General features: G+C 40.9%; 2 protein-coding genes across 2 annotated transcripts in view; one reads left to right on the top strand and one right to left on the bottom strand.

Moving 5' to 3' along the window:
- Window positions 1–1421: 1421 nt before the first annotated feature.
- Window positions 1422–27974, top strand: part of LOC309687770 (calpain-5-like) — a 33556-nt gene continuing 7003 nt past the window's right edge. The window contains exons 1-3 of the mRNA XM_082502944.1: window positions 1422–1667; window positions 8661–8820; window positions 20295–20426. Coding sequence (XP_082359070.1) covers window positions 8665–8820; window positions 20295–20426 — 288 coding nt within the window. The 5' untranslated portion in view covers window positions 1422–1667; window positions 8661–8664. The remainder of the gene's footprint in view (window positions 1668–8660; window positions 8821–20294; window positions 20427–27974) is intronic.
- On the bottom strand, window positions 22395–27853 carry ompa (olfactory marker protein a). Its single transcript, XM_082502966.1, has 2 exons — window positions 27529–27853; window positions 22395–26670 (listed from the first exon to the last, which is right to left on the bottom strand). The coding sequence occupies exons 1-2, from the start codon at window positions 27601–27603 to the stop codon at window positions 26239–26241; spliced, it is 507 nt and encodes a 168-aa protein (XP_082359092.1). The 5' UTR covers window positions 27604–27853; the 3' UTR covers window positions 22395–26238.

Raw genomic sequence — 27974 nt, forward strand, 5'->3', positions numbered from 1 at the left:
TAAAACTGTATAGAAGTAAATCTGAAGAAAGTAATGGCAGCACAGAAGAGACTGTGATTTGAAACCTCTTTTAAAATAAAGGGTTTACTGAAGATGAATAGCACAAGCTGTGGAAACAAAGAAAAGCAACACCTGGATATGAGTTTGTAATGAATCCAGTGCCTCAGTGTGTGTGAAGCTGCAAGAACAATGCAACAACTTCAGGCAACACGCATCAACTTTCTCTTTTGTAAAATCACTGAGGTGACAGTACTCACAGGTGTTGTGGAAGAGTGTAGCGATACATCTGAAACACAAAAGAGAGGTTTAAAAATGAAGGTGGAGCAGCGAATCCACCAGTTGGAGGAGTTTGTGGCAAAAAGAACGGAGAACCAGCAGCCTTGGAGAGAACACCAGGTGATGCCTGACTACACAGCTCAGGTGATCTGTCACACACACCTACACCAAGTCTATGGAAACTTCTCTTGAATTAAAAGATAAAAAGAATGTGGTAAAGGACTCACTAATGGTTTTTATGAGGAAGAAAGTTATGCATGGTCTTTGTAGGTCATATTACTTGCTAGTTCTTGCTTTATTTTATTTTATCTGTTTCTGTTGTGCTACCTTTTTCTGAAATAATTTGCTTAACCTTGTAGGGGTTTGTCTTTGTGGTCTCTATTCTTTTCATGAAGGCATTTTAATGACACGGGATTTATTGATTAAATAAAACTTCAATTAATATTGCTAAAATGTTCATGTTTATTATCAGCAATAGTAGTAGTAGCAGTAGAAGTAGTAAGTATGATGCATGTGTTTATGGTTCTCTCATGTCAATTACTGGAACAGACACCAGAGGTCAGCGTTGTTTAACAAAAAGCTCAAAAGGAACGCGTCTATGAATAACTTACAACTTAAAACACAGTAAGACGTTTTTCTTGTTTAAAATTTTAATTGTAAATAATTCCGTGATGAAAATCATCTGATCTTAATTAATTTATCACCTGCTGTTACTGAATTTGTTTTAATTTGATTTAATTTCACAGTTTTTAATGGTTATTTCTGTGTTTTGTTTACAGCGTTAAGATTTTTTGTGTAAAGTTAACAGGTTTTTTTATTTGTTTGGTTAGTTTATTAGAATTAGGAGGGTATTCCTTATAATTTTTGTGTAAATTTTACAGTTTTTTTTTTTAAAATATATTTGTACTTTTTTCTTAAAAATAAAATTTTTTCCAAAGTAAAGTTGACAAATTCTTTTTTTTTCTCTGTATTTTTTGTAAAATTGCTAGCTTTTTAAAAACAGTCTTTTTTTTTCTTGTAACTTTGCTTGTAAAGTTTAATTTGTAAGTTTTTATCTCATAAATGTGCCACCCCTCCTCAATCTCTACTTCGATTTAGCGCTTTAATCCAAAAATGATTAAAGGAGAGAGGAGTGGTTTGTCTGAGCGGTACGTGAACGCATCTCCTCCCTCGGTGAAGGCGGGCTGGTCGGTGTGACAGCAGCAGCGCAGAAGCTCCTCCTGCCTGTTTCTGTGTGGTTTTTATTTTTAGGGTCGCAAAGTAACCAAAAGAAACGTCCTCACATCACCGAGCTGACAGCAGGGAGAACACGCCAAAACCACCCGTGAAAAGAGCGAGAGACGCGGAGTGAAGCAGCCAGGGAGCCCGAACCAAAACACAACCATTTCCAGGTGAATATAATTAGTTACAGCTAACTCGGTGCTGAAATGCAGTTACGTCTGCAGTCGTAAATCACTCTGGAACTCTTATTAAATAGTTTTTGGGTTGTTGTTTTTTCATGCAAATATATTTTATTAAATTTGCCGCTTTTTTCCTTAGCAAACGGGACGCAGAACTGTTGGAGTCTGCGTTAAAATAAGAAAACGCTGGAAAAAGATGAATATTGTGCTACAGAGCTGCCCTACAGCAAAGGGCTCTCTGTATTTGTTCACGCTTTCGATTTCCTCGCCTTCACTAAGATCACAAGATTTAGGAATAATAAAAAAAACTTCGAGCAAAACTTCATCTTTTAAGCTAGCTAGCTTTCACATACACATCCGGCGCGCCCTTCAAAATAAAGGCAACGATTAAAAATTGTTGCAAGATTTTGAATGGGTTTAGTAGTGTAGCTCGTGGTATAAGACTCGACTATAAACAAAAGATAAAATAGAATAGAAGTGTTTGCGTTGTGTAGTTTCAAGAATAACGAAAGAAACGTTTAGGGATATTGTAAGTCATTTTGATGGTTAACGTTTGAGTTTCCGGTTTGATTTTAATCTCTCTCCGGGTGTCTTTACAAAGCTGTAAACATCGAAAGTCTTCATTAATGTCATCTCATCTGAGGCAGAGTGAGGCAGGTGGACTGTGGTGCAGATTATTGTGAAAATTCTTCACCCCACACGCATTTTTGTGATGTCACATGATATCACACATCATGCGATGTTTCAACATCTGCTTTGGGCTGTTTGTGTCACACATCCGTTGTGTGTTCGTGCCCGCATAAAACCACACCCATGTCTGGCTGGTATTGGTCTTATTGCTCCATGGTTAAAGCTCTCTGTCTGTAGATACCAGGGGTTAATCCAGTCACGTCACAGCACAGTAGCTTTACAGCTGCTGGAAGGAGGAAGACGAGCAACCTGCAGCTGTTATTAGCAGACTGATGTAAACAGATGTGTTCGAGTCTTTAAGGTGTTTGTCCTGAAACGGCTGCAGACGCTACACCTAATGAAATATGTTGTCTTTCCTTCACCTCTTGCATAAACCTGTCAACAAATTGACTTCTTAAGTCTGAGTTTAATAAATTGCATTGGTTAGCAGATTCCATTGGGTGACAAATTAAAGGAAAAACCCCAAACCTCTAAACCAACTTTTTAATTTTTGGCTCTCCACTATAAAAGTCCTGAAAATGAGGGTTGATTTGTTAATAACTCACCTGTTTGAATTTCAATATATATATATAGTTAGGGGCGTGGCTGTTTTGACTGACAGGTGTCCGATCAGTGTCTGTTAGACCTCACCTGAGTGACTCAAAGGCTCCTGTCGACTGTGTGAGTGTGTTTGAGAGGGTGTAATTGGTGACTTAGGGAGCATTTGTAAAGCTTTCCTTGCCTCCTGCAGTTATCTGATAAATATTGGGTTTTGTTATGAGGTACGGCCCACATTTTTATTCTTGGGCTCTTTTACAGTAGCTTTGCACTATTCGTAGTTCAAATGAATGCTTGTATGTGTTGCACTCAGTTTTTTTGCAGCCCTTCACTTCATCCTCTGTGTGAAACAAATAGTTTGACTCTTTCACCTGTTTATTACCACCTTTTTGTAAACAGGGTAGGTGATAAAGCCCAAGCCCTCTTTTAAATAGACGCCCTTATAGCAGTCTGAATAAAACAATAAAGGCACAAAGATGAAAGAGATGTAAAACAATAGAAAATAAATCCATTCAGATAAAAATAAATCCAAACAGGGCAAGTTGGGGGTTTTTTTTTTTTTTTTTTTAAGATTTATTTTTAGCAATTTATCTTGAGGGGGAGTGACACTTGGGAAGTACTCTGGACCGAACTCCAGCTTTTGGTATATGGTGTCAGCTCAACCAGGTGAGCAATAGTGGCACCTCTGGGCTTGAATGTCTGTGTGGGATTGGGGGGCCTGCACAAAGATTAATCTGTGCACAGAGCCACAGTGATCTAATAAAACTCAGCCCGAAGTTGCACCGACTGGCCCAAAGTGGACGACCCCTCAAGCGTTATGAGCTCCATCTGCTGATTCATAAAGTCTTGCTATACTGGTTTTATTGGCGTGATCTAGGGCTGCCACAAACGATTATTTTGATAGTCACTAGTCACCGATTATTTTTGCGATTAGTCGACTAATCAGATCATCATCCATTGGATGTAAAACGTACAGCTTATTGCACCAGCAGCATCTGCTCTTATATGACTATCATTAGCTTACAGCTTTAAGTGTTTAAGGTCTGTGCTAACTAAAAATAAAGACAAGATGATAGTTTATTAAATTTTAATGAAATTTGCAGATTGTTTCGGTGAAGTTTAATAAACTCCTTGCTATCTAAAATATAACAGGACACCGGAGTATATTCTCCAGCATCTCACACTTCTGATAATCAGCTGTCTGCTTGACGTTTATTCAGCTGTGTAAAAACTATAACTTTAATCTCAGCCAAACCGATTTACTCAGGAACAAATAAAATACTAAAAAAAAAGCCAAACAATAACATTTTGAAGTTATCTAAGTGACTTATATACGTTTAACCTGAGTAGTGAAAGATGGCGGTGGGTTTGAAAACGATTTGCCGGGAGTCCGGTGTTCTCACCGGCTCTAGTGACCTTGCCCCCGGCTAGCTATCGAGCTGGTGGGTAACAGACGTCTCCGAAAACGTCGGAGCGCTTTTGAAAATATGCGGTGTCTTGATAAACTGAGCAGATATTTGAGGTTTACACAGCTACATTCTCGCCTGAAAATATGTTAAACGTTTAAGAATAATAAGAGTAATATTAACACTAACTAGCTGCCGCCATTGTTGGAAACTGATGTCCTCTTTTGACATCAACGTTATTTTAGAGGATTTATAAGCCAGCTTTCTTCTGATTGGATGCCACTTACAAAGGGTAAGTGTGAACAGCTGGTGGGTGGGGCTTCTGTAGGGGGGGAAAACGGTCTGAAACCGAGACTCTAAACTTTTGTTGCTCCTTTATGGCAGAAATCATAATAGGTTATTTCAATCAGCACTGAGATTAGTTATTTATCTTACACATGAAAAATTGTTCTTTTAATTAAGAGGATTTCCATTAATTCAAATTCTGCTGGGTTGAGATTTTTATGGAGGGACCAGGAAGAGGATGTGATGAAATGAGAGCATTACTACAATACCAACTGCAGCACGATAATTATTTATCTTTATTATCCTGTTTAATATAAATATTCAATGAAAGCCAAGGTTGTAAATCAAATTCACATTTAATTGCACAGCTGTACTGGTGTGTACTCTGCACTTCAGTGTGAATGTCTGCCACCGTAACAGGATATAAACGTACATCACCTCTGCTTTATATCATCACACCTTACATTTTAATGTCCTTAGAAACAACGTGCTGTCTCTTTAACACATTTACATTCATAAAATCTGAATAAACTTGATGAAGTCACGTAGGAAAACCACCTCAAAACAGGAACTTATATATAACTACATTCATTTTGAGGAACAATGACAGACCCCCAGAAACAAAAGTAGTATTGAAACATTTTTTACTTTCATCTTCAAGTCAAATAACTGCAAATCAACTGTTCATGCAAATCAGTGGAGACGCCATCTTATTGGTGATCAATCTGTTATTGGTGCCACTAATTTGCCACGACTTATTAAAAATGGCTGTAAATACGAGACACAGAAAATCGCAGCGTCCCCCTCCTCCCATCAGGCAGTGAGTCATTGCTCAGTAATGCTGCTGAAGAAGGTCACAGTGGTTTCTTCTAAACAGACGCTCGCTCAGATCCACTCAGGGTCTGCGTGCTTCCCTTCAGAAATGTTTACTGGCTGTTCTTTTTCACTCTGTCGTACATTTGATGTTTATTCTTACGTTCGCTCAACCTTCAGATGTCTTACGAGCCGTTTTCTGTAGAAGCGCTTCTGAAATTTAAAAGCTCTGCAGATAAAACCCAAGTAATAAAGGTTCATTTCAGCTGCATTTAAAAAGCAATAAATAAGTTCATGTTAGAGGATCTAAAAATGTAAAGTTATTATTTGCATGATGTAAGTTCAGTATTTTTATATTTCTCAAACTTTATTCTTTTTGTCTTACTGGTCGTTTTACTGTTTTTTGTTTTTTGTCACGCGTCATGCGAACTTGGCTTAACTGTATGTTCATGTTTGTCCACATGAATATAAAGGTCTTCAGTTTAAATCTTGAAATATTTAAAGTGTTTTGAGTTTTATCAAAGTCATTTTACATCCATAAGTGTGTCACGTTTAGTTTGTAGTTAGTAAATGTTGGCAGGAGGACTCTGTGTGCTGATGACGGGAGGAAACGGGGACGTTTAACAAAAGCTCCTGAGACACGGGAATGAACTCCGGTGAAATAATAGTTTGTAACAAACAAAAACGAGGGAGAGTAAGATAAAAAACGCCGGCCCTGACAGAGGCGCTAAGGCACAACAGAGTTTAGACTACATTTAGAAAAAAAAATTAGATTGCTTTTGTAGAATAAAGTCAAAAATAACGTTGAACATGTATTCTTAGGGGAAAAAATCTAAATGTGAAGATTTCTGTTGTTTTTTTCTCAAAGTAGAATTACGACTTTAATCCCGAGATTTCGACTTTAGTGTCAAAATGGTCGATAATATATTTTTTTCTTAATCTGGCCCTAATACTCCATCGAGTGGGAAAAGCACAAAGGAGGAGCCAAGTTTCAAATAAAACAGGAAGTAAACTAAAACGGAGGCCGTGCACTTGTTCAGTGTTTTCTGCATCATTCGGGAAATCCGTTCTGTGGCTGTGTTTATTGAACCAGACCACCAAGCAGGAATCTAATTTGTTGGGGGAAACACACGCGCTCATTATTCTGCTCTGTTCAGCATCATCTCCGTGTTTATTGGCCTTATTTGACAGTGATATCATTACAAATGGGCCTGATGATTCCAGTGAAGAGTCTGCATGGGAGCTCAGTCTGAGCAGAGGTAGATTCATGTCAGTCCAGTAATTTTCATACATGCATGACATGCGCATGTCAGTTTTCATAACTGTGGCATTGTTTTGAAGGCTGATTGTCCTGCCTGTACGTGTTATTTAGCGTCTGAGTCTTTTAATGCGACTCAGTTCTAATGACTTTATTTGTTGTTTTCAGTTTTATTGATTTTCTTATTGTATTCTTTTAGCTGTACAGCACAGTTGTTTCTGAGTGTCCTTATAAATAAGGTGACTGTCACAGTTTGATGCTTATCCCATGCCCCGGCTCGATGAGCTCCTGGGTTTCGGCACCACTGTGACACAAAAAGGACCCGAAGCACACAGCTGTGACCCTATGGAAATGGGGAAGGCATGACCAGGTGTTGAAGAGCACCTGTTTTGATCAGCCTGTCCTGACACCACACCCTGAACCCACTGATCCACCCCTCCCCTGCAACTGAGCCACAAACCACGCCCTGCCACAGTGACTTATTTTACCTGGTAGTCACTTTTTAAAAACAAAAAAATCTGCCTTTAATGTATCCTGAATATCTGAACATCGCAGTACTAAGTGGCATCTGCAGCTCTCCTGCAATGAATACAGTGTTTAATTGAGGAATGCTTTCAGCTGAAGTCCTGTGGTCAGTCCTTCTCTGTAGATCAGTGTGAGAAAACATGCTCTAACCTCAGTGAGTCACTCTGAATCTGGATGCAATCCCATTCCTGGAAAACAAAATAAAAATATTCCTTTAGTGCTCAGCAGGCCTCTGGTTTCTCCACATGGGAAACAAATCACAGCCCTTCCTCTTTTTGTCTCACTTTTTATTTATCTGACAGGAAGCTGAAGCTGCTGTTAGGACGTTTTTGGTCAGATCAGGCTTTAATGTCACTACACTTTCACACAGGCATGAAACTTTGATCGTGTATTTACTTTGCTGCCGATCCGTAGTCAAACATGACCGCCCGAGTTTCTGTTTGCTATCCTGTCACATGACTGGTGATGATCTGACTATCTTGTGTGTGTGTGTGTGTGTGTGTTTAAGGAGTTTTAAAGAAGTACTCCCTTGTTATTAATCCTCATCCACAGCTCTGTGTGCAGTGTGAGGCCTTGAACAGGATCAGGAGACACTGAGGCTTCTTAGAAATCTCTGACTGTTTTAATGGGAAATATAGAAGATTAATCAGTCGTTATGGCTTTTTATCATTAATAAGAGTTTTTTTGTTTTATTAAGAATACAGCCCTTCCTGCACACTCACACACCCTCCTAAAACATGACTCGTGATGCTAATCATGCTGCTGTTGGTTTAGGGTTGTATAGTGGCTAAATAGTTGGTTTTGCCTCAGATGGTAAATATATTGTCCATGTAATTAGATTATGGTGAAGTCTCTTCCTTTAGACTGACCTCTAAATTCAGACACTCATTTGATGTGTTGTGGTTGAAATGAAATTCAACATAGTCAGATATGTTTTTGATACTATCTGAATTCACTTACTGTAACATCAACAATCTGTCTGTGCAGTAAGTGAAGGCGGTTATTGATTGGATGTGTCAAGCTGCGATTCCCCATTCCACGGTCATATGGTGTGAACAGTCATTTCACATAAAACTGTAATATTAGAACAATATAAAGAGGTTCAGTACGCTACACAGACTGTGTGTGTGTGTGTGTGTGTGTGTGTGTGTGTGTGTGTGTGTGTGTGTGTGTGTGTGTGTGTGTGTGTGAGGAATAAGGTCAGTAAGACCAAAGCCTGCAAGGGAAGGGAGCAAACCTGTGAGTCAATACGACATGGCATAATTACAAGTGAATGCAATGGTGATACTGTTTTCCAGTCTTTTCATGTTTTGCATATGCTGATAAATTTCCCAACACTTCATAGGAGGCTAACTAATTAAACCCCTTATCCTTCCTCACAGCACAGCCCTCTGATAGTGAGGAGTCAGTAATTATATATCGTGTAAATGCTGTTTGTGCTTCATTGTAAAGCATTTTGTTTCTGTGCAGGAGGATGGCGGTGCCGTACGAGGGTCAGTCTTTCTCTGCTCTGAGGAGGCAGTGCCAGCATAAAGGAACTCTGTTTGAAGACCCTCTGTTCCCCACCTCCGACCAGTCTCTGTTCTACCAGCGAAATCAAATTGGGCGAGTCACCTGGAAAAGGCCAAATGTGAGTGAAAATAATGTTTTACCGAGAGGGGAAGTAGTAGTGCTGCACAATTATTCTGATACGTATTGTATACATGTGGAAAATAATAATAATGATGACAGATGATATTTTGCAAAGTGAAATCAGTCAGGTTAGCAGTATTTTAAAAAATATATTTTCTTTGATGGTTTGTATCACGTAACAGGCCAGAAAACAAACACGGTTGTGAGGTCTGTTTCAGTGTCTTTAAATATCAGCTACAGCTGCTCATATAACCCCGAGATGAGGTATAAAAGAGAATAAGCCCTCACAGAGTCGTTATAAAAGGGGAAACTATCCATAGAGGCCAGCCCTGCTTTTAGTCACACACTTTAAACATGTTTATTTCTGCTGAAAAGGTGGTCATTTTAACATGGGAGCTATGGGGACTGAGTTTCTTATAAAGGCAGCCTCAAGTGGCCACTAGAGGAACTGCAGTTCTCAGTGTTTGCTGCTTGTTTCCATCTTTTACAGCTCAGTGGGATCAGCTGCATAATCATCCGCGCTGGCGATCTTTTGTAGAGCTCTTATTTTATGCCTGTGTGAAAGAAGAACACAGTAAACTCAAAGAAGGTGGAGAGTTAGTGATACATCAGAGACGAAGGGTCAGCTGTTTATTCACGGTGGAGACGGACAGAGGCAGTAGGCTGGGAATGGCGGCGGTGATCATGAGACAAGGCTCCATATAAAGAGAGGAGAGGTTAAAGCGGCTGAATGGGAGAGGAATTCATGGAATTTCAAGCCAACAGCAAGGAGTTGTGTGTGTGTGTGTGTTCATGTTGTAAGCAGTTTCTGGTAGTTACTGAACAAAAGGAACTTGAATTTACTTTTGTATTGTGACCGGTGTGAAGTGCTTTACAACTGGTCGTCTTCACACTCACCCTGAGCAAAAAGCACCTTCTGTGAAGCTTTTGACTGAACTGTTCCTGTTAAATATAACTGTGACTAGGGCTGGGCCATATTATACCGTTCACGGTAATACCGGTACAATGATGGATTGGATTTACATGTATATAGCGCTTTTCAAGGCATCCAAAGCGCTTTACAATACCACTATTCATTCACTCTCACATTCATACACTGGTGGAGGCAAGCTACGGTTGTAGCCACAGCTGCCCTGGGGCAGACTGACAGAAGCGAGGCTGCCATATCGCGCCATCGGCCCCTCTGGCCAACACCAGTAGGCAAGTAGGGTAAAGTGTCTTGCCCAGGGACACAACGACCAGGAGAGAGCCCAGGGATCGAACTGGCGACCTTCCAGTTACAGATGCGATTCCCAACCCCCTGAGCCACGGTCGCCCGACAATGTTAGGCAACGATAAGAAAATGAAATATTGAGATAGAATATGGGTAAAACGTGCATGCGCAGTGCCTTTGTTTTCAAAGGGGAAAAGCAGATTGTTGAGTGAAACGGATGAACCAGAATTGGTTTTTAAAAATGGTGCAACTTCACTGGTTTGGTGTTTGTCCGTCAGATACAAAACAAAACACATTTTTTTTTGTAGAACATGCAAGCAGGCCGTCGTTATTACCGTATTTGTCGGACTAAGGTGCTCGTAAATCTGGGAGTAATCTGGGTCCTAAACTCTGTCTTCTTCAGGTCCCAAAGTCAAACGAACACACAGCTTCACTGAGAGTTAAAAACTGTCTACATTCTTTCATCTTTAATAAAACGATCAGCGTTGCTGCTTTACCAGGTGTAACTATGAAGTTTAACATCCAGGCATTCGTGAAAACAGAATTTATTACATTTAACGGAGTTAGAAGTTAGCAGGAAGTTAGCTCGCTAGTTTTGCTAGTTACCTAAACATGATGTAGCATGTTCTGACTGAGAGATTTCTGAAAAAATTCATACGTGCAGCTCTGCTGTCACTTCCAACATAAATGAAGACAGAAAACTAAACAGCAGTGACGTTTGTAGGGTTACTGAAGTTGGGCTAGCTGGTATATAATGATGTGCTACGTCAGACCTTCCCAAAGTGTGGGGCCTGCCCCCTAGGGGGGGCGCAGAGCCATTGCAGGGGGGGGGGCGCGGCATGAAAAGGGGAAAAAACAAAACGACGCTTAGACGCTGCTAGCACGGGGCGCCCACACAAACGCAAAGCAGGAGATGAAGCATCGCTGAATATGTTTCCAAACCAACTTCATTCTAAGCCAAAGACTAGAAAATATGGTGAAGCAAATCTTCCCTTTGGTTTCACCTGCACAGGTGCCGAGGTAGGTCTCCCTGCAGGATTGGTTTTCCCTGCATCGAGAGCACGCGCTGGGCTCTCCAAATCACGGACAAACAGCATCCCACATACTTGATTTTTAGTTCACAAACACTTGTTGTAATGACTAACTACTCCTGACATTTTGGAGATGTTAGCTCTTTATACAGTAAAGTTACAGCGGGATACGAATAATATCAGGCTGATCCTGCCACGATTTGTTCCCTCGGTTCAAATCACGGACAAACAGTATCCCAGCTGTTTATGTTTTTAAACCTATTTTGCAGAGGGATTGAAAAATGCATTGATAGCAATGTTGAATATTATTACACAGGAAAAAAACAACTACACGTAAAATAATCACACCGTGACGCCTCTGCCTTTCTAAATAGAGGGACAGTAACTGCGTGTGTGTATGTAAGCGTGTAAAACCTGAAGATAGTCAGATTGGCAGATAGAGACAAAATACTGTTATTCTGTAATTCATCTCCTGTAAACGATAACGTGGCGCACAGCGTGACGTGGAAAAAGGCACATACCTTTAACGTTACGTGACGAACTCTGTATTCCTCATCCACAGGCAGTTATTTGCAAACCTCCAACAACTTCTCTGCGTGACTGAAGTCAGTCCAGGTCACACTGCGACTGTTTGCAGGAAGGTTGAGTCCGATCAGGCAACCTGTGGAATCACCTTACGATCAGAAGTGACCGAGAGTGTTCAAAACGCTCAAGCTCTCCAGAATGTGAAAAAAATCAGTACAGCTTTCCTGTTTTTACTCGTGTGACTGAGACATTAGCTTGCTCTGATTTAGGAGGTAGCTTTATCAAGCTAAGTGTGCCAAGTGTCTGATGATTTTCTCTAGAGCCAATTTAATACAAGTTTACTCGGCTACCGTTATCTCAGGGTGGTTGTCTGCACCTCATCATTGGACCACGGTGGTGATTTGTGCGCAGCCATTTTACTCGTTGCAGGTTTCTGCTAATGAAGAAAAGGCGTAACCGTTAGCTTCATACAGTTTTTGCTTGTGAGAATTTATATTTCCTTATTTATGGTCATCTCACACATATGTGACTGAGCACAGAAGCTCCACCCACCCATTGTTAAAACCTTCTGTTTTCAAGAAGCAGCAAATCAGAAGACAGTTGGCTTAAAGGGAAGGAGTTAAAACAGCTTGTTTCAGATTAAATGAACTGAGGGGCTTCACCAAGACAGAGTATGAGATAATGAGGATCATTTAAAAGTGAACAACGTTTTTTTATAGACCTATTATTACTTTTGTAATGTGGTGGATAAATGTCAAATGTTGCCTTAATTCCATGTTGGATTTGTTTAGGATCCTTAAACTGCAAAAGTGCCTCTTGTCAGAGGCTTTGAGTCAGCCCCACTGCACCTTAGGAAAGCTTTATGCAGTGGAACAGCAGCTGTTTAAGTTCAGATGCTGGCTGAACATCGTGCTCGTAATGGAATTGTTGCTTAACAGATTTCCAGCCTCGCTCTGCTGCTGTGTACAGAATCCGTGCTCGGCTTTTCACGTTAATAATGCTGAGTCAAAAGATTCATTTCTTTCTTGTCTTGTGATTTTTTTTTTTTTTTCCTTGACCTGCATAAAATCTAAATGCACTGCTCTTTAAGTGCTTCTCATTGAGTCTTATTTGATTAAATGTGTAATTTTCTGTCTTCCTCTAGGCTTGTAGTGTATATACACTATGAAAGAGTGATTTCTGTGTATTGCGTATGCTTTTACTGTTAATTATTCATGCTAAATTATTAAACAGAGCACTTAAAGCATTTGATCAATATTATTGATTTGTTCAGGGAGTGGAGAGATAAGGGAAATATTTCTTTGGTTACACCCTAAACTTAACCCTGACTTCTCTGTGGTGTCTCGTGAAACTTTAGCACTCAATATCAATGCTTCAGCTCCAGCACTCAAAAGACAGCTGTATATTTAAACCAGTGATCATATCAAGAGCTTATTATTTCAAGCTCTATAAGGCAGCAACCTCGAGGGTTAAAAAAAGTGAAGTGCCCCAGCCTGCAGTTCCTCTAACGTCCACTTGAGGCTGTGTTCAACAGAACGGGTCAGTCCCATATTAAAATGTCTCACTTCAGAGCAGAAATAAACAAGTTCACGACCTGGTACAAAAACTAGCTTTGGTTTCTGTGGATAGTTTTCAGCTTCAGCTCTGGGAGGGCTGAGCTGTCTGTCAAATCATCTGCTGTGGCTGCTTTGATAAAGGTGCTGATGCTAAGCAGGTATAACAAAGTGGATCTGTCGACTGAGTTTGTGCTGTTGGTGAAATTATTATTTTTGCTTCCTGTGTAAAAAGTTTGTGCATCAGTTTTAAATGATAATGAGTATTTATTTATTTATTTATTTTTTGTTTGTTATTTATCACTAATCAACAGCTTTCTGTGTCTGTGCTTATGGGCTACGGATGCCACTCGTTAACCAAGCTAGCTAGTGCTTACGGCTCAGGTGTGGTCACATGGTGGTGACTAAATGTCGAGTTTGTGCCAAGTCATTTCCTGTTTACTGTTTTTGTCAGTCTGTTTGTTTCGGTCAGTTTGACTTGTTTCTTTTTGTAGTGTTATGTTCTCGCTGTTGTGTCCCCTCCCTGTTAGCTAACACCTGTTGACACCACCTCATCGTCATGTTTCCAGGCTTTGGTAAATGGATTGGTTCTTGTATAGTACTTTTCTACTTCTACCCAAGAATACTTTGGCATGCAGACTGGAACAGCCAGCGATCGAACCACCAAGCGTCCAAAGCTGTCTTTACATCCTTTAGATACAGTCTGTGGCTTTTACTGACCTTTCTACACTGGAGTTTACAGCACTATAATTTGCCAGCATTTTCTTTTTTCATAAACATTTCTGATGTGGATCTCTCATACTGCTTTTATTCATTGTGAGTATGTTAATGTCTTTAAAATGCCACTGAGAGGCTTATTGACTGATACTTGCTTCACTTTCCAAATTTCTGTTTAACAATTTAGCTTTGAACTAAAGAAATGTTAATAATGAGGTAATAAGTTAAATAAAAGAAATCATTAGTTTAAAATCAGAATAGTTCGCTTGTCCAGCATCCTGCATGTTACATGGTTGTAAGCTTTTTTTTTTTTTTACCTCTAATTCTCCTGAATGCATGAAGTAAATGCACAAATACACAAGTTAAGATGGAGAAGCAGCGTTTGGTGGCTAGAGGTGAAACACGAATCAAAAATGGCTCCTGCACTGCTAACTTCTATAAACAGATGATACAGACGTAGGCAAGTGACCTGAAGGTTTCTGCTCACATTTCTAGTCCATGTTTGAACTCCACGTGGAGTCGAAAAGAAGTGCTGCAGCACTCAGGATTTAACAAGCAGTTTTAATTGAAAGCGTGTGGAAGTAAATTATTGTTCATGTAGGCGATGAGGTGTGTGGAATGATAAGGATGGCGAGGAGGTGGTTCATGGCGTGTTAATATTATGTTGACATGCAGATAATGATGGTCGCGGTCGTTGGGTAAGGCAGTTACATATCAAAGGTTATTTAGTGATTCAAAGTTCATCTTTGAATCGTAAATTAGAAATGTTTCCGTCTGCGTCAGTGATCGAATCGGGAGATACAGACGAGGAACACCGCCCAGATAATTTTGTACACGCCAGTATGTGTTGATGTTTCGGGCAAATCGGTATGATGTCATAGATTTACAGCTTAATGGAAAAATGCTAAAGCACGGCTCGTGCTGCAGTGGAAGAGCAGCAGAGTTCGTATAAAGATGAAGCTGTGGTGCATTAAAGCGTCAAAGTGAGGACTTTGATCCCTGAGACATTTTGTGTCCTGCAGTGATGCAAAAGTGAAGAAGGAACTATTTTTTCACTCTTTGAATTTCTCACAGTGCTCTTACTTTTAGAGTAAAGTTCATATTTGAAATTAACCATTTGACAGTGTTAACTGTGTATTAAAAGCACTTTTAGATTCATCATTAAAGAAAACTTCTCCCATTTTTCTTTTTCTTTTATCTCTTTTTTTTTTTTTTTTTTTTTTAATTTCTGTGAGGGTTCTCAGTCATCCAGGTCATCGTAGTCTAAGGAGCTTGCAAAGAAAAGCGTCTGGACTTCTTTAAGTTGCTTGAAGATGTTTCACCTCTCATCTGAGAAGCTTCTTCAGTTCTAAGGTCAAATGGCGGAGAGTCCCAACCTCACATTACAAGAAAAGAAGGCCGTCGCTTCCCTGAGCAAAGACCACAACATCACTATTTTACCAGCTGATAAGGGAAGATGCACCGTGGTCCTAAACACTACAGATTACCACACAAAGATCACTACTCTCCTCAGTGACAACAATACCTATGAAGCCTGAAAGTGAGACCCCACAAGCAGCTACAAAAAGAAAGTTATAGCTTGCCTTCAAGACCTTGAGAAGGACAAAATCACTGACCGGCTTACATATCACCGCCTTTACCCAGGGGATGCCATACCCTACATTTACGGACTTCCTAAAATCCACAAAGAAGCTGTCCCACTCAGACCCATGAGCAGCATAAACTCAGCCACTTACAACATTGCTAAACACCTTGCTACCATCCTTGCACCTCTCGTGGGGAACACCCCACACCACATCAAGAACTCCACCGACTTCACCGACAAGGTCCAGAAACTTACCCTGGATCCAGATGAAACCATGGTGTCCTTTGACGTAGTCTCTCTCTTCACTTGCATACCCACCACGGAGGCCGTGGAGACTGTCAGAAAACGACTACAAGAAGACAGCTCCTTGGAAGACAGGACCAACTTCACACCCGATCAGACCTGCACACTGTTAGACCTCTGCCTCACCACTACATATTCCAAATACAACGAGGGTTTCTACAGACAAAAACATGGCTGTGCCATGGGCTCCCCCGTGTCACCTATTGTAGCCAACCTTTACATGGAGGAAGTGGAAAGGAAGGCTCTTGGCTCTTTCAAAGGAAGAGTACCCAGCCACTGGTACAGATATGTAGACGACACCTGGGTCAAAATCAAGACACAACAAGTGGAATCCTTCACTGCGCACATTAACGCTGTGGATAAGAACATCAAGTTCACCAGGGAAGACACAAAGGACGACTGTTTGCCTTTCCTGGACTGCGCTGTGCACATTGAAGAGAACGGCAACCTCTACATCGAAGTTTACCGGAAGCCCACACACACGGACCAGTACCTCCTCTTTGACTCCCATCACCCTCTGGAACACAAACTTGGGGTAATTAGGACCCTACACCACCGGGCAGAACATGTTCCCTCTAAGCCTGAAGGAAAAAAGAAGGAACACACACATGTAAAGGAAGCACTCAAAACGTGCGGCTATCCTAAATGGGCGTTCTTAAAGTCAGCAAAGAGGCACAGAAAAGAAGACCAGACACCAGCGAGGGAGGATAAGAAGGACAGACGCAACAACATTGTCATCCCCTATGTAGCCGGTGTATCAGAGAAACTCAGGAGAGTTTTCTCCAAGCATGACATCCTGGTTCCCCATCCCATTTCAGACCCAGCAACACGCTCAGACAAAAACTGGTTCACCCGAAAGACAAAACTCCAAAACACAAACTTAACAATGTGGTGTATGCTGTACAGTGCAGCGAGGAATGCCCAAACCTCTACATCGGAGAGACCAAACAGCCACTTCACAAGCGCATGGCACAACACAGAAGAGCCACCTCCACAGGACAAGACTCAGCAGTCCATCTGCATCTTAAGGATAAAGGACACTCTTTCGAGGATGCCAATGTTCACATTTTGGACAGAGAGGACAGATGGTTTGAAAGAGGAGTGAAAGAAGCATCTATGTCCACTGTGAGCGACCATCTTTGAACAGAGGCGGTGGTTTACGACACCAACTCTCTGCCATCTATAATCCAGTTTTGAGATCCCTTCCCAGACGCCTTAACGCCCACTCACATCCTGGGCCAGCTGACCTCAGGAATTCGCATGACAAGGTGGGGCCAGGTTTCACAATGAACTCACCCGAAACTCTGGCTGATTGGGACCCACGCCCAGTTTCCCACCTTGGCTCAGGCGATTAGAGGATCATCAGGGGGTCCTTTTGTCCCTCTGTGGGGGGGAAACTCCCACTAGGTTTATTAAGAGGTGAAACGTCTTCAAGCAACTTAAAGAAGTCCAGATGCTTTTCTTTGCAAGCTCCTTTGACTCTTTTTTTTTTTTTTTAATTGATATTATCTCTTTTGAGTTTGTATGGATGACTCACCTGCTGCAGGTTAAATCCTCTTACGGGTACAAATAAAGGAACCTGATATCACACCGTGCCCTTTTATGAGAGTGTGGAGCGTTTTCAGCATCGCTATCTTGGTGTTTTGAAACCAGGCGCGACAGGGGAAGGCTAGCTCTGGCAGTGAATCCGAGGGACGTGCTCATTGGCTAACAAGCTATCAATCATAACTCTTGGTTTATAAACTCTGACTCTAATAATAATCATAATTAACTATACCATCATGCTTTATTTAGTATGATCTCAAACTCCTCAGGATCGTGTTTACTGACGTCACAGAGAGAGAGGCAGCTGAGGCTCATTTCAACATCGACTTCAGCGCCACCAAAGTCTGTTGGGGACCAGAAGAGTCTCCCCCTGGTGGCCATTAAAAAGAATGCTGTTTTTTAAGGCACTTCTGCACTGGCTTCACTTTTCAGACCTGGAGGGCGACATTCATCTTTTATACTGTCTGTTTCCGGGAGAGGTTCTTACCTCTCTGTGACTGGATCTCTACCCAGCACCTGCAGAAGGTGGAGAGTTGCATTCAACTATGCTGAGGCTGCAAAGCAGACCAAGGACCACCATCTGTAGTCAAACTGCAGTCAGCCCACAGGATGGAGAGCTGACTGGAAATGGAGCTGAATATTAGACCTGTTATCTCTTGTCCCAGAGAGCAAACGCATATACATCCTCCATCTTTCTCCTCTTCCATCATCTCAAATACAGTCTTAGGGAAACACTGGATCTTTACTGTCTGTGCATGTATAGTAGCTATATGCACTAAAAGTGGCCTTTAATTTGGAGAATGCACACAGTAAAGCTTTCTTCCTGCCGTGGGCTGGCTCTGCTCAGATCTGCAGTACACAAACATACTGTTTTTAATCCATTCTACACCAGGGGCCCGTTCTTCGTACCTCGCTAAGTAGGTTAGCCGGATTAGATTGTTGACGATTTCGCGTGATCCTGGATCAGTCGGTTCCCCGAAGCTCATCCGGGACTTGCTGTCATAGCAACAGAGCCGTAAGCGTAAACCTGCTCGGGAGCAGGTTTACTTTATGTAAACAGGATTAGATCGCGGCCACGCAGGTATGTCCGCTTCATTTATACGAAAGCAACAGCGATATTTTTCCACTGTTTCACCATAAATAAATATTATCAATGTAACTAAAGATAATGCAGCACTTGATCCTTTTATTGATGTCACACAGATACATACAGGTCATTTCCTAAAAAAGGGAAATGTACTATTAACATTCTATTACATGTATGTGATTATTACAGATGTAATTCATATTTCAGAGTAGTAATTGTAAATTACGTCGTGTAATCAAGATGAGAGACCACGGCTATAAAAGCGAAGGTGGATTTGGGAAGCCTGTCGCAGCCATGTCCTGTCCGTATACGCGACCAACCCATTGCGGAAGGTGCAAGATTGATAAGGAGAGTCCTCAGAATTCAGCGTATATTGCGGGACAGACAGGATCCTTTAGCTCAGCGCGACAGTGTGCTCATAGAGAGATATCGATATTCCCGTGAGGGTATTATTTACTTAACCAACTTGTTGACGAGGGGGTGCAGGACCACCACCTGTCTTTTTTTGCTCTGCCCTTTTCTTGGTTGCTGTTATGAACAAACTAACAGAGTATTACAGGCCAGTATTACCTTGCCAAGAGACGCAAAGCAATCTAAGAGATAAATATTACCATTCTGTAGAATACTCCTGTATTCCACTTTTACTTGTTCCCATGTTCTTGTGGGTCCTGTTGTGGCTCTAATGTGAAAGGGGATATAATATAACATATTATAATATAATATAATGCCATATGATATTGGACAATATAGTGTCATATGATAGATCTACCCTACCGCCTACTGGTGTTGGCCAGAGGGGCCGATGGCGCGATATGGCAGCCTGGCTACAACCGTAGCTGCCTCCACCAGTGTGTGAATGTGGGAGTGAATGAATAGTGGTATCGTAAAGCGCTTTGGGTGCCTTGGAAAGCGCTATATAAACCCAATCCATTATTATTATTATTATTAAATTACCTACGAGTTTGATTTGTCAGCAACTTTCTGCCAGCCCTCTCTCCTTGCTTTTGCAGCCTTTGCAGTGTTCTCTTGCGTTTTAATTAAACTCTGAAACTCCTGAAATCCCTCACTCATGAGTTCTTGCTCTGCTGCCGGAAAATACCGAGCACGCCCCTTCGACATTTTCGCCGACCAATCAGCGGGTTGCCGATCAATGTTTCTACTATCGATGCGTAGCCCCTTTTACGACACCCAGTGATGTCACATTCCTGCGTCCAGCTGTAGTAATCGTCAACAGCAGGTGTGTTCGGGGAACCGGATTAGCGAGCTCACGGTTAGCGCGATGATTTGATCTTGGATGTGTCATTTGATCTTGGATGTAGTAAGCGACGTACGAAGAACGGGCCCCTGATATAAGACCCTGAGAGGCTAACTTTGTGGAGCCATGTGTACATTTGTCTCTACATACAGTTAGTGGTCTTCCTGGGCGTGTGCTCTGGTTTATCCCACCTCTATCATTTGGCTGCCGTCCCGTTAGTCTGCCTCTGTGGTTTGTTTGGCTTTGAACCCTCAGAAGAGACTTGTAGTTAATCGGGGAGTGATTTTACTCTGTATTTACATTATGATGTTTGACCGAGTGCTCCGGGTAACGCCCCGCTTTACGTTCATCCACACCTGGCAGCTGTCCTGACCACATCCGCCTGCTGTTTTCCAGAGACACACTGCAATAAAATAGACAGTATAAAAAGATTCAAACCTGGATTAAATTATAATACGGTTAGAAGTGGATTAATTGTGCCTGTAAATAAGAAGATGAGGATAAGTATTAACTTTACAGGGGCCGTGATGGTTCCTGTACAGCTGCCTGTGGGTCCGATTTTATGAGTAATCAGTTACAGAGTTTTGAGTGTATGTAATGCCTCTAAGGAAGAAAATTAGTTTATCAACAATGATTTGTCTCATCTTTGCTGTTCCAGGAGTTGACCAGCGACCCCCATCTGTTTGTGGACGGCATCAGCGCTCATGACCTGCACCAAGGTCAGCTGGGAAACTGCTGGTTCGTAGCCGCCTGCTCCAGTCTGGCCTCCAGAGAAGCTCTATGGCAGAAGGTGAGAGAAGGAAGAACAAAAGCTGCACTCATTCCAGAGATTTTTATAGACGTGGTGGGAAAGGCTTTATAGGAGAGAGAAGGCATTGGTCCCACACTCCTGTGGCATCCAACTCCCAGGATACAATGCAGCCGTGGCTGTTGTGAGGCACACGGGGGCTTTTCTAGAGGGCTCTTAAATAAAGGCCTAAACTGTTGCAACAACAAATAATAATAATCCAGAAGTCTGACATTTATTAATCCAAAGGGGAAATTTCATTTGTTAAAGGTGCTCAAGTGTGAGTGTGAAATATAGAAAAATATAAACTGCAGTATGTGCGAAACTAAACAGTGAGTGAGGATGATCCAGGTGTTACAGGTAGGAATGATTTGGTGCATCGTCGAGCACTGTGAAGACAGCATGCTCCTGTCTGACGCCATCCTCAGTCATAAAATGATGTTTCAGCTCTTATTTCCAGTCAGGTTGATTTTAATGAAGTTTTTACAGCAAAACTCACAAAAAAGCAGCTGCAGAATATTAATATTTATTTTAAACACGTTAGATACGAGGCCTGACATGGGATAAAAACATGCAGTTTTAAGTGTCCTGTATCATTAATGCACTTCTACAATTTGTAGCATATCAGAGTATTTTAAAATAGATTGAAAATTCAGAATTGTGAAGGAAAAAATGTGCTTGGTGATTTAAGTAAATGCTATATATAAAAAAAAAAAAGTAAAAGTAAATAATTAAACATTCATTATTGTAATGTCTAATAAAAATAGAGGGAAAAGGGAGAAAATGAAAATAACTGAATTAAATTTATCTCGATAGTTTATAACTTAGATTGTTTTTTTCATGTTATCTGAGCTGAACTGAGAGAAGGAGGCTCTAGTGTGTGTGTGTGTGTGTGTGTGTGTGTGTGTGTGTGTGTGGAGAAGCTTGTAAGATTATTGTGAGTGGGTGTGTTGCCTTTAGTTGTGTTTAAGCAGCACTTTGTGTAATCTGAGTGAATCTGAGTGATTTTTCTTATCGATTAGCTGCTAATGGAAGTTCTCTGAAACTGAAACCTCCACACCAGCCATGAACTGAGTCTTGAAGAGGAAAGAGCTTACAAGACTAGGGCTGTTCCTGCTGACTAACATGCTCCTCATTTAAACTGGAGAAAATCATCTGGCTTAACGCAGGTCCATAAGTGAGACAACGTGAAACGGTCTAAGATGAGCGATTAAGTGCTGTCCGTATAAATGTTTATGAAATAAGGGACGAGGGAAGCGATGTTTCATGACTTAATCGATTAAAGATTACATCTCCAGATGAAACTGTGCTCGTGAGATATCTTCAGTTCATAGTTTTATATCCTCGACCACACAAATATCCTCTGCTGTTGTGTTATCACCGGTTTACTGAGCACACGAACAGGACTGCACACGTCTCCCTGCTCCGGGATATACCGATAGTTTCTGATATTTTTGAGAACATCAAACTGATTTCTCCCTTTGGGCATTAAACTAATCGGATACTTTTTCAAAGATTTGATCTAATACGCCCAATCTCGAACCATCTCGTGATAAAGATTCCTTCCAAAAATATTCCAGGATGCAGATCTGGATCAAACCCCATCTTTGGTAATGCTCGCATGCAGGTCCATCCATAACTGTTGGAGCTTCCTGCTAATAAATGCCAAACAAATCCAAATGCATGCAGCCTTTGGTGTCGGAGGTCACCGATGGAAGTAACATCTGTTGTCCATAAGATGGCGGTATAAACTGATGAACAGATTTGCTGTGGGTTGCAGACAAAATGACTTAGCCACATGCTTAAAATCCAAAATGTTGTCTTAAATATTGAGATATAAAGTGTGTTTACTTTCTGCTGCTTTGAGGGAAAGATCACCACTGTTCTAGAAGTATTTAATTAGGCTGCTTTTATTCTTTTTACCATTAAATCAACACTTTGTTACAAATGAAAAACCTGTGTAACCACACACACACACACACACTTGCTGCCTCCTGCTTCCTCTCTGCTCTCAAAGGGCCTCCTCTCAGCCTCCTAGTTTTCCATCAACTGGAGGGGAAGTGAAGTCTGTTTTAGATGTAGTTGCCTCTGTGGAGCACCCAGTTGTCTTGACACCCTTCAAAGGTCCGAAAACAAACAAAACTGCTTCTGTGGTGACGACAGCAAAGCACACGGACGCTTATACAACAGTTACTGTTGTGTGAAATGATGTGTTTGTGTCGCACACAGAGCGTGGAAGTGTTTCAGTAACACTTAACATAAATAACACATTTATAATTAATAAAGTTAAGGTCTTAGTTTGGGAACTGTTAAATATCGCCAAATCTAAGACTGCCGCTAGCTGTTTAAATCTGAAACAATGTTTCCTTCTTTGTGTTTGATTGAAATGATTTATTTTCACTTTCTGATGATTTGCCTGTTGAGACAGATTCTCTAATAACAGCTTTGCTTCCAGGAGCTAACAGCCACACTCCCTTTCAGTTCTTTCTCCTTAATGTTGAAATCCTGTAAGACACGTTAAGGATTTAAAAATAAATAAAGGAGGGGAGGGCCTGAAAATGAAGATTAACTTTAACAGCTTAGCTTAATACTCCCGGAGACTCAAGTGGACAAAAGGCAAATAGACTTTTCCAGAGTTTTGCTGTAGTTTCAGCCACACGACCTGGATGGACTCCTGGCACCATTTACACAACTCTGTTCTCTTGCTATAGAATTTACACAAAATAGTACATAAAGAAAAAGCATCATATTTATCAGCTGTGCTTCTGTTTTTTAAAAAGGAAATTTCTTCAATCTATTTACTGTGGTACAATTTTCCTGTGTTTTGATTATAAATTGCACTTTTTAAAAAGTAAAATAAGAGGAAGAAGCTCTAAAGTTACTTAAAAGTTGTTCAACTTGATTTCTCTTTAATCATAAACAGAAAGTAAGAGCGAAACATTTTGAACCTAAATGCAGAGGTTGAAATCTTGAGGTAAAACTGTCGTTTTTCTTAGCTGCAAATGTTCATCCTGGAAGATTGTGACCATTTTTTAAAAGTAGCTGCCGTTATTTTTCAAATGAGTGAATCCAGAGGGCAAAATGTTCGAGTTATCTGCTACAATGTCCAGTTAAAAGGGTGCTTTTTTTTTTTATTATCTTGTGATGCAAAGATTACAGTGGTTAGGAGGCATGAAAAGGAAATGTCAGAACTGTCAAAAGGAAAAACAACTCGACTCAACTTGCAAGCTTCTCCCAGCTCTTGTTGTTGGAATTGTTGGAGAGAAAGCCCCCATCATTTTATTGCTAAGCCTGTTTCAGTAATGTGGAAAGTTTGAGTGGAACCACAGTGGGAACTATTGTAAGCCAAGACCAGATACTGTAGAGCAAACCAAGACACGCTGGAGTTTTTCTAATCTGTTTCCATTCATTCGCAACAGAGAAACACAGAGAGGAGGAAGCAGGATCACACAAGTTACAACACAGACCTCTAACCTCTTCAAACAATTAAATATACTGTTATAATGGTGGATTTATAGACACACAGGTGTAGGAAAACTTGTAGGAAAATCAGCAGAACTGTAATAAAGATTATTTCTGATCATTTATAAGTAGGTTTAATTTACTTTTTTAGTAAACGTGGCAGAAGGTGACAGTCTAAAAGTCCAAAGATGTGTAGTGGGCACACATGGGAAGAAGATGGTGTGACAAACAATCTAAATGAGGTTCAGACGAACGAATGCAAGAACACAAATTCCTGTGTTCCTAGAAAGCTCGACTAGTCCTGACAAGCAGCACAGCTCAATCTGGCAGCGAGCAAAGAGAAGCTAAACGCAGAAAACACTAATGAGGGCGGAGCAATTATCAGGAAGGGAGGAAGTAGAGCTGACAGGAACAGACAAGTACCCACAATAACAAAATAAAACAGGAAATGACCTGATAGAAATTTAAAAATAAAATAGTTTGTTTATCAAGTGGCTAAACAGGTGTAGAGTGCAACATGTAAACAGTGGGTGTCTTAACTATGACCCATTGTGCTAACGTTAGTAGACTCCCTCAAGGGCCCATTTTGAGCAGGGAAAACACTGCTGACCATGGCCTGAGTTTCCAGTAATGCGGTCAGTGCACAATCCCTGTGAGTCCACACTGATCTAAAAGCTCTGTTTCATTTAGGTTTCTGATGCTGGATAAAGTTGTGGGCGGAGTTTTACTTATCTAAAGCCTTACTTGTAGATATGTCAATGCTAATTAGAAAACTCAAAAACCAGTTTTATTTTTCTCTCTCATCTACCTGACACTTTGAGTTTCTTTCTGATTTCTCAGACTTTTTATCTAATTTGGTGCTCAGCTAAAATAATTATTGTGAGCAATTTAATTTTAACATACACACAGATGCTGAAAATGACAGCCTCAACACAGCATTCAATCTATAATTAGACTCATTTGGCTTCTTTTAAAAAACTAAAGAGCCCACCCACACTTTGATCACACTCTGGAGCTTTATCTGAAGATCCAAAGAGTGTTTAAATTATAAACAACCACAACCCCTCCTTTGTCTGATCATTTGTTAAAAACATTTACATTTACAATAATGAATTGCAAAGCGTGGGGAATAAATTTCATTACAGTAGATGTCTTTCTGAAGTGCTGTAACTACGTTTAAGTTCCTCCACTGTTGCCTCCTTACATCCTCACTGTGTACGACTGTCCCCACCCTCGTTACTTCTTTCCTGCTCAGTAACACCAATAAAAACCAGCACCAATGAGAACACACACGGCTTTCAGTGGTTATTTAATTGGCGTCACACCATTGATCTCTGTTTCTATCAGCAGGCATGCAGTGGAAATATTTGGTTATCTATAGAAACAATGAAAGGAATAAGAAACAACGAAACAACAACTGCAGCAAGTCAACAGTCACAAAACAAAGTAATCGACATGTTGTTAAAACAGTCAGCTGATCATAAGTTGTTTTTGTTTTTTTTAGTGTTTTTATTCAAAGGTAAATAATTTCAGAAAATTTTAGAGGTTCTAAAAACTGTCAATATTTATTATATGAAACCTAATTAAATAATCTAGTAGATAGACCTGCGAGCATCAGTAACATTGTATTTAGCATAGTTTCAATAGCAAAACTTCTCAGATGTGATACATTGTAACAGAAACCAGCATTGATACACTGAATGTTTCTGATTGTTTACTGGAGAATGTTTGGAAACTCATATCACCACGTGGGCTTCAAACCAGTTAAAACATATGAAAAGTTTTCTTTGTACCTATACTTTGATACCAGGCTCTTCATCTTGCTTGATATCTTCTATAATTTTCTAATGTAGTTGTTTTTTTACACACTGACAAATGGATCTTATGTCTGTGAAATAGAGAAACCGGACTGCATCCATTGGGGTGAACTTTCCCTTTAATTAGCACCAACATATATAAAAGCATATTTAAAAAAAAAAAAAAAAAAAGCATATTAAGTGTTAATTCAGAGCATTTGTTTTCTTTCTCTTGTCATTGTGTTCGTTTCAGGTTTTATTTTCACAAAAAATGTTGCTTTTGTGTTGAAATACTTGCTTTAAAGCATGTTTTTGGTGTTTATGTAACTTTTGTTGTTAAAAAAAAATCAAACCGGCGTCTTACTTACACTCAAAGATAGAAAGAGAGTTACTGTTTAACTAGTTCGAGGGAGAATATTTAAGCTCATCTATCTCTGATTGGTTGAAACAGAGTTGTCAGGTTTTTCTAATCAACAGTAAAACAATGGCTGATAGAATAGAAATTTTTAAAGGCTTCTTCTGGACTCTATCAGGATTCTACTGGCACTAAATAAAAGTCATTTCTCTGTCGTGAACTCGATCGAGCAGTTGAGATTCGCCGCCTCGGCCCCGTCCTTGAAAGCAAGCAGGAAGTACATGACCTTCCTGACTTTGGCGAGCTCTGCAATCCTTTCGCCGAATTCCTGCATATCCGCCTCCAGGCACTTGAGCTGCGAGTCCTCGGGGTCGCCGGCATTACGCCAAAATGTTCCAATGGGCTCCAGCAGCTGCCGGGTCATCAGGTTGGTGAGGTCGGGGGTCCAGTGCTGGCAGATACCGGTGATGGTGACGCGGCCGTAGCCGGAGAGGGAGAAGTACCAGCGGGAGAAGTTCAGCTCCTGGATGGCAAAGTCCAGCCGATACACGGCCTCGTAGGGCAGAAGCAGACGCTCGCCGTCCTGACGCTTCTGCCCTGACCGCTGCAGGGAGGACACGCGAAGGCGCATCATCTGCACAGGAAAGAAGCACACAGGAAGTCAGTTCATGTTTGGTTTGGAGGAAACTTTCAGTCTGGGTGCCGGTATCAGTCTCTGATAAGACTCATAATGACGGGAAGGTGATGGGGCTCAAAGGTTTGTGCATTTGTGTCAGAATAAGCAGTGTTTTTAAAAGAAAAGCAGATGAATGGCACAAACGGATGATGTGCTCTCTGGGCTATTTTATACAAAGTGCCGTTCACACCTATAAAATTAAAATTATGAGTCTGCAGTTTTATCAACTATTATCATTTTTTTAAAAATATTTTGTGCAACTCCACAGAGGAGATGATAGTTGAAGTGTCACAGGCACTGCTGCTCTATTTTTAAAATGTTTTAAAAAATGTTTAAAAAATAAATAAATTGTTGACTGTAAAGTTAGTGCGGCTGCTTTGATTGGCAGGCTTGCCGACACAGACTGTTACAGCTGATTGTTACACATCTGCTAATGAACACACGCACTGAACTGGACCTCTCAGCTGTGCCTTTTGGAGCATATTTAATGGAATTAGCCAACAAAAGATATGTCCTGTTGTGCTGTTTGAGGAGTTCACTGTGACAGCCACACAGCTGAGTGATCACACGTCAGTCTGATGGGACTTTAGTGCATCTTTGTTACCATCACACACTTGACCTTTTACATTTTGCCCCGCCACATTATAATAATTAAAAAGAGCTAAAGTTACACAGAAAATGAAACTTTATATGAAATAAACATTAAAAACCGTACTTGCTCTGATCCAGCTGCACTTTATTCTGAAATTTTCATCCACACATTGTGCCAACAGACTTTTCTGTTTTGCATCTGAAGTTGAGAAGTAAAAGCCTCACCTCTGTCAGCGCGGTGTCTTCTTTGAATTCCAGCACAATCGTGTTGGAGGGAGATTTGGCCTCATCAGCGTCCATCTCTAAGGTTTTATTCCTGGGATAAGCAGAAAGGAAGAGCCTGCCTGTGTGGATGGATGCTGTGAGAGATGAAGCTCTGATGGAGTTTCTAGTCTCAGCCTCTTTTCTTCTCTCACTCTATTCTCATAGGCTCCTCTCCCCCTCCTCCCTTCCCAACAGTTTCCATCACAGCGTACCACTTTCTCATTTTGTCCCATCTCCCCCCTGGAGCCCACTGGGTAGTTTGGTTGGGACGTATTGATTAGCACGAGGGGGCAGGAGAGATGAGATCGATGCAAACATCTGATTATTGTGACAGTAACGGTCACATTTGTTAGTCGTCTGGTTGTGCAGCCAACCCTGCTCGGGTTATTTCGGTCGTCCAGCCTGAG

This window comes from Aulonocara stuartgranti (genome assembly GCF_965226115.1).
Source record: "Aulonocara stuartgranti genome assembly, chromosome: 14".
In the NCBI taxonomy this organism is placed as follows: Eukaryota; Metazoa; Chordata; class Actinopteri; order Cichliformes; family Cichlidae; genus Aulonocara; species Aulonocara stuartgranti.

Bases quoted from the DNA above. Each gene is read 5' to 3' on its own strand.
- ompa (XM_082502966.1), bottom strand. From the start codon at position 27,603: ATGGACGCTGATGAGGCCAAATCTCCCTCCAACACGATTGTGCTGGAA. The intron at 26,671-27,528 runs GTGAGGCTTTTA...TTTCCTGTGCAG, and splicing joins AAGACACCGCGCTGACAGAG to ATGATGCGCCTTCGCGTGTC.